This window comes from Salvelinus sp. IW2-2015, linkage group LG8, assembly GCF_002910315.2.
Source record: "Salvelinus sp. IW2-2015 linkage group LG8, ASM291031v2, whole genome shotgun sequence".
In the NCBI taxonomy this organism is placed as follows: Eukaryota; Metazoa; Chordata; class Actinopteri; order Salmoniformes; family Salmonidae; genus Salvelinus; species Salvelinus sp. IW2-2015.
In genome coordinates, this window is record NC_036848.1 from 3600191 (window position 1) to 3612416 (window position 12226).

Below are 12226 nucleotides of genomic sequence, written 5' to 3' on the forward strand. Positions count from 1 at the left end.
ACATGGGGAGAACAAGTATACGGGACCTATTTTCTCTCCATATCCCCGGATTTCAACCGCAAGCTCTGGACATTTACACCTGGATCTCGCAGCTAGCTAGCTGCTATCCGTGTGACTATTGGCTACTTCGATCCCGGCGCAAACATCAATTATTCCGGAGCTAGCCAGCTGAAGAGTTCCATCAGCCACTCCTGGGCTACAATCACCTATCCGGACCCGTTTTACTGACGATGTGGAGCCCCACAGGGCCTTCACGACTGGACTACCGACGTCATCTGCCCAAGGCTAGCTTTTTCAAGCAGAAATTTGCTTCCGGCAACGTTCTGGGACACTGTAAAGTCCATGGAGAATAAGAACACTCCTCCCAGCTGCCCACTGCACTGAGGATAGGAAACACTGTCACCACCGATAAATCCACTATAATTGAGAATTTCAATAAGCAATTTTTCTACGGCTGGCCATGCTTTCCACCTGGCTACCCCTACCCCGGTCAACAGCACTGCACCCCCCACAGCAACTCGCCCAAGCCTTCCCCATTTCTCCTTCTCCCAAATCCAGTCAGCTGATGTTCTGAAAGAGCTTCAAAATCGGGACCCCTACAAATCAGCCGGGCTAGACAATCTGGACCCTTTCTTTCTAAAATTATCTGCCAAAATTGTTGCAACCCCTATTACTAGCCTGTTCAACCTCTCTTTCATGTTATCTGAGATTCCCAAAGATTGGAAAGCAGCTGCGGTCATCCCCTCTTCAAAGAAGGGGACACTCTTGACCCAAACTGCTACAAACCTATATCGATCCTACCCTGCTACAAACCTATATCGATCCTACCCTGCCTTTCTAAGGTCTTCGAAGCCAAGTCAACAAACAGTACCGACCATTTCGAATCCCACCATACCTTCTCCGCTATGCAATCTGGTTTCAGAGCTGGTTCATGGGTGCACTCAGCCACGCTCAAGGTCCTAAACGATATCTTAACCGCCATCGATAAGAAACAATACTGTGCAGCCTATTCATTGACCTGGCCAAGGCTTTCGACTCTGTCAATCACCACATCCTCATCGGCAGACTCGATAGCCTTGGTTTCTCAAATGATTGCCTTGCATGGTTCACCAACTACTTCTCTGATAGAGTTCCGTGTGTCTCCTTCCGTGGCCTCTAATTGCTCTTAAATACAAGTAAAACTAAATGCATGCTCTTCACCCGATCGCCCCTGCACCTGCCCCCCGTCCAACATCACTACTCTGGACGGTTCTGACTTGAGAATATGTGGACACTACAAATACCTAGGTGTCTGTTAGACTGTAAACTCTCCTCCAGACTCACATCAAACATCTCCAATCCAAAGTTAAATCAGAATTGGGCTTCCTATTTCGCAACAAACAATCCTTCACTCATGCTGCCAACATAACCCTTGTAAAACTGACCATCCTACCGATCCTCGACTTCGGCGATGTCATTTACAAAATAGCCTCCAATACCCACTCAATAAGTTGGATGCAGTCTATCACAGTGCCATCCGTTTTGTCACCAAGCCCCATATACTACCCACCACTGCGACCTGTACGCGCTCGTTGGCTGGCTCTCGCTCATACTCCTCGCCAAACCTACTGGCTCCAGGTCATCTACAAGACCCTGCTAGGTAAAGTCCCCCTTATCTCAGCTCGCTGGTCACCATAGCAGCACCCACCTGTAGCACGCGCTCCAGCAGGTATATCTCTTTGGTCACCCCCAAACCAATTCTTCCTTTGGCCGCCTCTCCTTCCAGTTCTCTGCTGCCAATGACTGGAACAAACTAAAAATTCTCTGAAACTGGAAACACTTATCTCACCTCATTTGCTCACATTGTATATAGACTTATTTTTCTACTGTATTATTGACTGTATGTTTGTTTTACTCCATATGTAACTCTGTTGTTGTATGTGTCGATGGCCTTCGCTACTGTATTCTACTGTATTTTAGTCAATGCCATTCCGACATTGCTCATCCTAATATTTATATATTTCTTAATTCCATTCTTTTATTTTTAGATTGTGTGTATTGTTGTGAATTGTTAGATACTACTGCACTGTTGGAGCTAGGAACACAAGCATTTCGCTACACCCGCAATAACATCTGCGAAATATGTGACCGATATATATATATATTTTCTATTGTGTTATTGACTGTACGTTTGTTTATTCCATGTGTAACTCTGTGTTGTTGTTTGTGTCGCACTGCTTTGCTTTATCTTGGCCAGGTCGCAGTTGTAAATGAGAACTTGTTCTCAACTAGCCTACCTGGTTAAATAAAGGTGAAATAATATTTTTTTTTTTAAAGATTTGACTTTTGGGGGAGAACCTTCCAGAAGGACAACCATCTCTGCAGCACTCCACCAATCAGACCTTTATGGTAGAGTGGCCAGACGGAAGCCACTCCTCAGTAAAAGGCACCATGACAGCCCRCTTGGAGTTTGCCAAAAGAACTCTCWGACCATGAGAAACAAGATTCCCTGGTCTGATGAAACCAAGATTGAACTCTGGCCTGAATGCAAAGCGGCACATCTGGAGGAAACCTGGCACCATCCCTACAGTGAAGCCTGGTGCTGGCAGCATCATGCTGTGGGGAGGTTTTTCAGCGGCAGGGACTGRGAGACTAGTCAGGGTCGAGGGTAAGATGAACGGAGTAAAGTACAGGGAGATCCTTGATGAAAACCTGCTCCAGAGCGCTCAGGACCTCAGACAGGGGCGAAGGTTCACCTTCCAWCAGGACAATGACCTTGGCAAACAGCCAAGACAATGCTGGAGTGGCTTCGGGACAAGTCTCTGAATGTCCTTGAGTAGCCCAACCAGTCCCCGGACTTGAACCCGATCGAACATCTCTGGAGAGACCTGAAAATAGCTGTGCAGCGATGCTCCCCATCCAACCTGACAGAGCTTGAGAGGATCTGCAGAGAAGAATGGGAGAAACCTGTACATGTGATATCATTTTTGTTTTTGCTTTGTCATTATGGGGTTATTGTGTGTAGATTGATGAGGGGGAAAATACTATTTAATMMATTTTAGAATAAGGCTGTAATATAACAAAATGTGGAAAAAGTCAAGGGGTCTGAATACTTTCCGAATACACTGTAGAGTTGTCATTCTCATTGAATGCATGTTGGAAATTCTGAGGAAATGTTTATAGTAATACTTTTTTTATTATGATTTATCAGGAGGTGCTGCAGCACTCTTAGCACCCCGCGGCTATGCTGCCACTTGAAAATGGGGAAGAGGCAAGGCCTTCATAGTGAGGTATTCACTGACTGGCTATCCTATTATGTAAAACTGACATGATGGTGATTGTCTATAGAGAAGGTGTGCTGCCACTTGACAATGGAGAGGAACATGAGAATGGGGAACAGTACCAATTTATTCATGTTAACCTATTATTACTGTAAACACAACGACGTGAGGAACCTGAGGAAATACTAGACTGGTTGTTTATAAACTGACTCAAATGATAGATGGTGATGGAGAAAGGTAACCTTTCAGCTGAGAACTGCCCTGTTATAAGGCACCACAGTGTGATRAACGTGGATCTACGTTTGACAGAAATACTGGATGTTGTTTGTTTTTACTGATGTTGAAGAAATGTTTGTTTGTGACAGCAGTATTTGATGAAGTATTAAACAGAATGACCTACTTTGTACACAGTCAACTGTGATGACTGTCACTGTGAAGGCCATATATTGCATACATTGCTCAACTGCCTCCTGTTGAACAGGTTTGGGTCCCATGCTGTGGGCAGGAATTCTCATGCTCAGTTTTTGGGCTCGGGGGATAGTTATGAGCAAAGTCAGACTCATGAGGTGCAACAAACATGTTAATATGAATACATTTTACTGATTTAACCACTGCCACTGCATAATGGCTGAGTTAGATCTGATCTGAGGTTTGGTTATTGACAATTGTCAATAAAAAAATGTCTGCCAAAGCAAGAATTTATATGAATACTGTAAGTATAGAAATGGTTTGCTCAATGAGAAATGAATATCCAACTAGTCAGTGATAACTATTTGGAGTTTGTGACAGCAAGTATGTGAGTTTATTACAGTATTATAGACACTATGTCCTGGGATTTCCTCTGATCGTCTATGTAGAAGAACCCCCTACCTTCTACCGACTTGTGTGGCTTGTGGACATCAGAGTGAGATTCTCAGCTTTTCATAGATACCTTTTAATAGTTTGTACCTCAAATCATTCGGGATCCGCCCTTTTCTGACAAACACCGCTCTAGGTCAGCCCCCATAATTTACACAGTTGGTATCTATGGATGCAAAAGAAATAAACGAATCCAACGATACCACTCAGAATGTAGCTCAAAAACACCATGTTTAAAAGGGGTTAGAAGTCCAGCGTTGCAATTGGACTCATTGGGTTAATTATATTGTAAGTATTTTTCTGACGAAAGACCACAATAAAGATATTATTACACAATCATTATGTACGTATATTATGACACAACCTCAGTCAGGGTGTCATGGACCAGTTCAATATTCCCACCATTCACCTCTTTTTTAACATAGCTTAGCAAAGCATGCCCATGTTCATCTCTAGGACAGGTGGTATAAGTACTGTATGATATATCTAACCTACATTATGTCCATGGGATGCTAAGTCCAACCCCCAAATACGTGTTAAAACAGCAGGATGTTTGATTGGATTCATGGGGTGGGAGAGTACACTCCACAATATATTCCTCAGCAGCAGTGTATTCTGAGGGGGACATTGGTGTAAACATCTGTCCAGGGGATTGTCATAAACATCTCAACAATACAAGCTGCTCTACACTCTGTCCTCTTCCTTCTTCTCATCCTCAGTGTCTTCCCCACTTTCACTGTAGTGGACATTACAGCGGATGGTGTAGACGAAGAGATCGCTCTCGTCATCCTCTGAGTCCCCCTTTCCAGGCAACATGTCCTGCACACACTGCTTTCAGCTTGTGCCTTCCTCAGTGTGTGTGTGTGTGTGTCAGAAGTCAAATCACATCCCTAGGGGGGTTAGGATTATTTGAAACAATTGTTTTTATATTTGAACAACAGCAGGACAAACAATAGTTTATCAAGTGTGGTGGCCTTGCAGTTACCATGGTAATGGAAGTGCTGGCAAAATGGGGTTTACTGGTATGTTACTTCTATAGGTGAAGCTACACTATATGTCCAACAGTATGTGGACACCCCTTCAAATTAGTGGATTCAGCTATTTCAGCCACACCCGTTGCTGATAGGTGTATAAAATAGAGCACACAGCCATGCAATCTCCATAGACAAACATTGGCAGTAGAATGGCCTTACTGAAGAGCTCAGTGACTCTCAACGTGGCACCGTCATAGAATGCCACCTTTCCAACAAGTCAGTTGGTCAAATTTCTGTCCTGCTAGAGCTTCCCTGGTCAACTGTAAGTGTTGTTATTGTGAAGTGAAAATGTCTATGAGCAACAACAGCTCAGCCGCGTAGAGGTAGGCCACACAAGCTCACAGAACGGGACTTCCGAGTGCTGAAGTGCGTAAAAATGGCCAAGCAGCCGCACACAAGCCTAAAATCATAATGCGTAATGCAAAGCGTCAGCTGGTGTGGTGTAAAGCTTGCCGTTCACGGCTGGTGTGGTGTAAAGTTTGCCGTCATTGAACTCTGGAGCAGTGGAAACACGTTCTCTGGAGTGATGAATCACATTTCACCATCTGGCAGTCCAACGGACTAATCTGGGTTTGGTGGCTGCCAGGAGAACGCTACCTGCCCGAATGAATAGTGCCAACTGTAAATTTTGGTGGAGGAGGAATAATGGTCTGGGGGTGTTTTTCATGGTTTGGGCTAGGCCCCTTAGTTCCAGTGAAGGGAAATCTTAATGCTACAGCATACAATGACATTCTAGATGATTCTGTGCTTCCAACTTTGTGGCAACATTTTGGGGAAGGACRTCATCTCTAGCTGACACCTTTGCTAACAGGTATGGTGTTCATTTTTTTTACTGACATTTTAGATCTATTCTGGATCCTTGGGGTGTCCCTACCTCTATCAAGTATAAATGTAAAATGGTTAAGTTTAGTCTTAGTTTAGGGTTCAGGGTAAGGACATCCCAAGGAATCCGGATAGCGGTGACTGTTCATAGAGTGAGAGACGGGCACGGTATTTGAGAGCTCAGCGGCGACACAGACATTCATTTGTTTGTTTTTTTACAAGCGGCAGAAGTGATTTTCGAGTGTCTGCCCCAGATAGTTTCCTTAGAGACGATGAAAAAAAATAGTACGTAGGCTATATTTAAGTTGTGATATTAGGAAATATTTAGGTTAATTTGAAAATAATACATTTTTGTTGATAACGAGTTGATAACGTATTGTCGAAAGCACATAGGCAATATTATGTACTGTGTTGATAGAGGAGTAGGCTAGTGTACAATAATGTAATTTGATCTGCTAGTATTATTTATTTCATGGATGAATTAAATTGTAAATGAAAATATACACACATGGTGCTATAGGATATATACATATTCTACATTGTAATACACTACCCCTACATGCCATTGTACTATAGGATATACAGTATACATATTCTACATTGTAATACACTACCCCTACATGCCATTGTACTATAGGATATACAGTATACATATTCTACATTGTAATACACTACCCCTACATGCCATTGTGTGCTGGAGCTATGGGTTTATTTTTCCACTGTCACTAGGCCAACACATTAACACTCAAACTGAATTAAATGGAGAATGCAGAATTACTTTTCACTGAAGAAGGGAAACGAGGTACAACATATAACTTCGATTGAAGACCTAAAATCATGCCTGACAAGACCAATGAAATCATAACGGTATCCTAATATAGTGTGGATACAGGAGTAGCCTATTCTACAATAATGCAACTGTATGGGCTTGTATTATTTATCTAATTGATAAATGAAATTGGAAATGTGGATGGGTACTCTACTTCATTCAATGATTACGGTATTGTACAAGGTAGATACAGGAGTAGCCTATAGTCCACAATAATAATTGAATGTGCTTTAGAATAATTTATTTAATTGATGAATGAAATTGTAAATGGGGATGGGTAGGTAACTTCATTCAGGGAATATCTCTGGGAGTATGTTAATGAAAGGTTTTTCTTCTGTTGAACTATGGCAAGGTCAAACTAATTTCTAAATCTTTTTCTTTTAGTCAATAGTTGATGAGCCACAGCAACCAATCAGCATCACTGTAGGTGTTCTACCCACCACCCACACTGCTCTCCCTCCACAAGCAACCACATCCTCTTCTCCTGTTCCATTAATTTGCCTCTGTGCCCATCACATTCTATAGCACCTGATGTGGTGGAAGTTGTCGAACCAGATCTGAACAAGGACCACCTTCAGGCACGGACTGAGAAAAATGACTGTCCGTTGTTCATTTATTTTCTGGCCTTCCAAGAGATAAATAAGAAATGTATTTGTAATAATATTACATATAATTGCATGTATTTCTATTATCAATCAAGGAGAGACTGAACATGGACAGGGTGCAGGAGTTTCTCTCACAACTTATCTCTATCTTTTCCAGGGACCATCCCTTACCTCCCTTATCAACTCCACTGACATAACAAATTAGGCAGGTATCCTTTCTTTTCTGTCTGCCATTAACATTATTGCATGTCTAATCAAACATTTAAATGAAATCATTCAATAACTGTATTTTTACATACCTGATAATCTTTTAACCTGTGTGTTTGCTTGTTTATGTCTGTCTCCTACCCTGTTCCCTTTACTCTGCTCCTGTTCTCCAGGACCTAGCGGTTCTGTCTAACACCCAGACATGGATCCACCTGATGTCCTCCATTACCAACCACCCTCCAACTTTTCATTACATCATCTACTGTTATTGTCATGTTGTCATTATCCGCTAAGAAAGAGCAAGAAAACTATCATACTGGGCACATAATGTGAGAGGCACAGATGAGCTAAAAACACTAGCACTGCAAACATTCAGAACAAAGAGAACAAAAATGCCTGGACTTTGCAGTTTCCCTCTTCGAGTCCACCTTCCGGACTGACTACCTTGTGAAAACAAGTGGCAGGCAGAACATCCCATCCACACAGCACCCACCTCCTCTTTGTTTCACACACCATAATTCAGTATTTCAGCCTATGATTGCCATGTGAGTGTACAAAAATACCTGAAAGTAAATTGACACACATGTACCAAAAAAATATATCAACRTTTATGTATTTAAATCCAAAATATTGCCAGATTGGTTTTCACAGCTGTTTCATAAATTGTTCATTACTGTGAATTGTAACGCATCCCTTGRCGGTATTTGTTAGTTCAACATGATTAATTAATGTATCATAAGACATGAAAAAGATATATTCAACCACAAGGGTGTACTAATGAGCTATGATAAAAATTTAAATAAATCATAATAGAGGACTACTGAAATAATATTATTTCAGTGTAGATAAAGGAAGGCCTATTTAAAATGAAAACATGCCAGCCAGACAAGCCAGTGTATGAATCAAAGGTATTTGCGTACGAATGGAGTGGAAATTAGCTGACTTTGTGATATGTAAGGTAAGTAACATTTTTATTGAATTTATTTGTATTTTAATCCCAGCCCCTGCAGGAGGCCTTTTGCATTTTGGTAGGCCGACGATGTAAATAACAATTTGTTCTTAACGGACTTGCCCAGTTAAATAAAGGTTAAATAAAATGTTTTAATAAATAACATTAATGTGTGGGGGGGGATTTAAAATTATATTTTTACCCTGATGCCTGTTTATTCATGAAAAGCAGAAGATGGTAAATAACATTAATCGCAATGGTTAGCCTATGGAAATGAATAGGAATACATTTAGCCTAATTGATAATAAATATGACGTGGGGGAAAGTCAGGCTTTTGTTTGTCAAATCCAGATTAAATATAAACTCAGCAAAAAAAGAAACGTCCCTTTTTCAGGACCCTCTTTCAAAGATAATTTGTATAAATCCAAATAACTTCACAGATCTTCATTTTAAAGGGTTTAAACACTGTTTCCCATGCTTGTTCAATGAACCATAAACAATTAATGAACATGCACCTGTGGAACGGTCGTTAAGACACTAACAGCTCACAGACGGTAGGCAATTAAGGTCATAGTTAGGAAAACTTAGGCCACTAAAGAGGCCTTTCTACTGACTAAAAAACACCAAAATAAAGATGCCCAGAGGTCCCTGCTCATCTTGTGAACGTGCCTTAGCATGCTGCAAGGAGGCATGAGAACTGCAGAATGTGGCCAGGGCAATAAATTGCAAGTCCGTACTGTTGAGACGCCTAAGACACGCTACAGTTAGACAGGACGAAGCTGATCGTCCTCACAGTGGCAGACACGTGTAACAACACCTGCACAGGATCGCGGTAACATCCGAACATCACACCTGCGGGACAGGTACAGGATGGCAACAACAACTGCCCGAGTTACATCAGGAACACACAAATCCTCCATCAGTGCTCAGACTGTCCGCAATAGGCTGAGAGAGGCTGACTGAGGGCTTGTGAGCCTGTTGTAAGGAGGTCCTCACCAGACATCACCAGCAACAACGTCGCCTATGGACACAAAACCCCGTCGCTGGACCAGAAGGACTGGCAAAAAAGTGCTCGAGTTTTGTCTCACCAGGAGTGATGGTCGGATTCGCGTTTATCGTGCGAAGATGATGAGTTACAACGAGGCCGGTACTCTGGAGCGGGATCGATTGAGGTTGGAGGGTCCGTCACGGTTGGGGCGGGGTGTGTCACCAGCGTCATTGGATCGAATTTGTTGTCATTGCAGGCAATCTCAATGCTGTGCGTTACAGGGAAGACATCCTCCTCCCTCATGTGGTACCCTTCTGCAGGCTCATCCTGACTGACCCCCAGCATGACAATGCCACCAGCCATACTGCTCGTTCTGTGCGTGATTTCCTGCAAGACAGGAATGTCAGTGTTCTGCCATGGCCAGCGAAGAGCCCGGATCTCAATCCCATTGAGCAAGTCTGGGACCTGTTGGATCGGAGGGTGAGGGCTAGGGCCATTCCCCCCAGAAATGTCCGGGAACTTGCAGGTGTCTTTGTGGAAGAATGGGGTAACATCTCACAGCAAGAACTGACAAATCTGGTGCAGTCCATGAGGAAGAGATGCACTGCAGTACTTAATGCAGCTGGTGGCCACACCGGATACTGACTGTTACTTTTGTCACATGTCTGTGGAACTTGTTCAGTTTATGTCTCAGTTGTTGAATCTTGTTATGTTCATACACATATTTAAACTTACATGTTAAGTTTGGTGAAAATAAACGCAGTTGACAGTGAGGACGTTTCTTTTTTTGCTAAGTTTAGGTCTTCATGTGGATCAAATCTGTAGGCTATTGTGGGATAAATCAATGACAAACAGCTGAAATGTTCAGGCTTCATCATGATCAAAACAGGCTGGGGTGTTTTCGGTTCCATTCAGTCTAAGGATATGCGTAAGTACGCAACTGCACTGAAATGAATAGCCTGATTCAATGGGATTCTCCTGAATAATAAATGTTTTTTATCTGTTAAGCTGTTTGGTCTATGCATAGACCCATAGCGATTCTAACTTTTTGGTATTTTGCGCTAGGCATAGCTCTAAATTGCAGAGCATTTAATAAACCAACCACATTATCCTGTGATGTTGAGGCTGAGCAAGACCTTCGATAGGCTAGTAGACTATGCAGAAATAATCGTGGAGTTAATCATTGTTATAGCCTAGTTCGCTTTATATAATCTGGACCATTGTTTTTCCTATGGCTAAGCAAACAAGTGGTAGCATATGCTTTTTGCTTGTCGCTATAACAAGGGTTAGGCCTATATCCTCACATACCCCCTCAATCTAAACCCTGCTTTTACATTTACATTTAAGTCATTTAGCAGACACTCTTATCCAGAGCGACTTACAAATTGGAAAGTTCATACATATTCATCCTGGTCCCCCCGTGGGGAATGAACCCACAACCCTGGCGTTGCAAGCGCCATGCTCTACCAACTGAGTTTAACCATAATACATATCCACAGAAATGTACAGTCGTGGCTAAAAGTTTTGAGAATGACACAAATATTAATTTTCACAAAGTCTGCTGCCTCAGTTTGTATGATGGCAATTTGCATATACTCCAGAATTGATGGTAGCCCATTCTTGTATAATCACGCTGGAGTTTGTCAGAATGTTTGGGGTTTTTTGTTTGTCACCCGCCTTTGAGGATTGACACACGTTCTCAATGGGATTAAGGGTCTGGGGAGTTTCCTGCCATGGACCAAAATATCGATGTTTGTTCCCCGGCCACTTATTATCACTTTTGCCTTATGGCAGGTGCTCCATCATGCTGGAAAAGGCATTGTTCATCACCAATGCTCCTGGATGGTTGGGAGAAGTTGCTCTCGAGGATGTGTTGGTACCATTCTTTATTCATGGCTGTGTTCTTAGGCAAATTGTGAGTGAGCCCACTCCCTTGGCTGAGAAGCAACCCCACACATGAATGTCTCAGGATGCTTTACTGTTGCATGACACAGGATGATTGGTACGCGCTCACCTTGTCTTCTCCGGACAAGCTTTTTCCGGATGCCCCAAACAATCAGAAAGGATTCATCAGAGAAATGACTTACCCAGTCTCAGGCAGTCCAATTTCCTGTACTTTTGCAGAATATTAGTCTGTCCCTGATGTTTTCCTGGAGAGAATAGCTATCTTTGCCGCCTTCTTGACACCAGGCATCCTCCAAAAGTCTTCGCCTCACTGTGCGTGCAATGCACTCACACCATGCCTGCTGCATCCTGAGCAAGCTCTTACTGTGGTGGCCCGATCCCGCACTGAATCAACTTTAGGAACGGTCCTGGCACTGCTGGACTTTCTTGATGCCTGAAGCCTTTCTTCAACAATAATTGAACTCGCTCTCCTTGAAGGTCTTGATGATCCATAAATGGCTTGATTTAAGTGCAATCTTACTGCAGCAAATATCCTGCCTGTGAAGCCCTTTTTTGTGCAAAGCAATGATGACAGAACATGTTTCTATGGCAGGTAAACCATATATCAGAGGAAAAGAATGATTCCCAAGTACCACCCTCCACATCTCAAGCCTGATCCTCGTCAACACTCAACACCTGTGTTAAACGAGAGAATCACTGACATGATGTCAGCTTGGTCCCTTTTGTGGCAGGGCTGAAATGCCGCTGAATTTTTTTTGGGGGGGATTCA

The 12226-nt window shown here is 42.6% G+C and overlaps 2 protein-coding genes across 2 annotated transcripts in view; one reads left to right on the forward strand and one right to left on the reverse strand.

The window, feature by feature from the left end:
* The window catches only part of LOC111967089 (N-acetyllactosaminide beta-1,3-N-acetylglucosaminyltransferase 2-like), a 6331-nt gene extending 2489 nt beyond the window's left edge, over nucleotides 1–3842 (forward strand). The window contains exon 2 of the mRNA XM_023991979.2: nucleotides 3251–3842. Within this exon, the coding sequence (XP_023847747.2) occupies nucleotides 3251–3311 (61 nt within the window). The 3' untranslated portion in view covers nucleotides 3312–3842. The remainder of the gene's footprint in view (nucleotides 1–3250) is intronic.
* Nucleotides 1–12226, reverse strand: part of LOC111967249 (cathepsin F) — a 110371-nt gene that overhangs the window by 73708 nt on the left and 24437 nt on the right. The window lies entirely within an intron of this gene.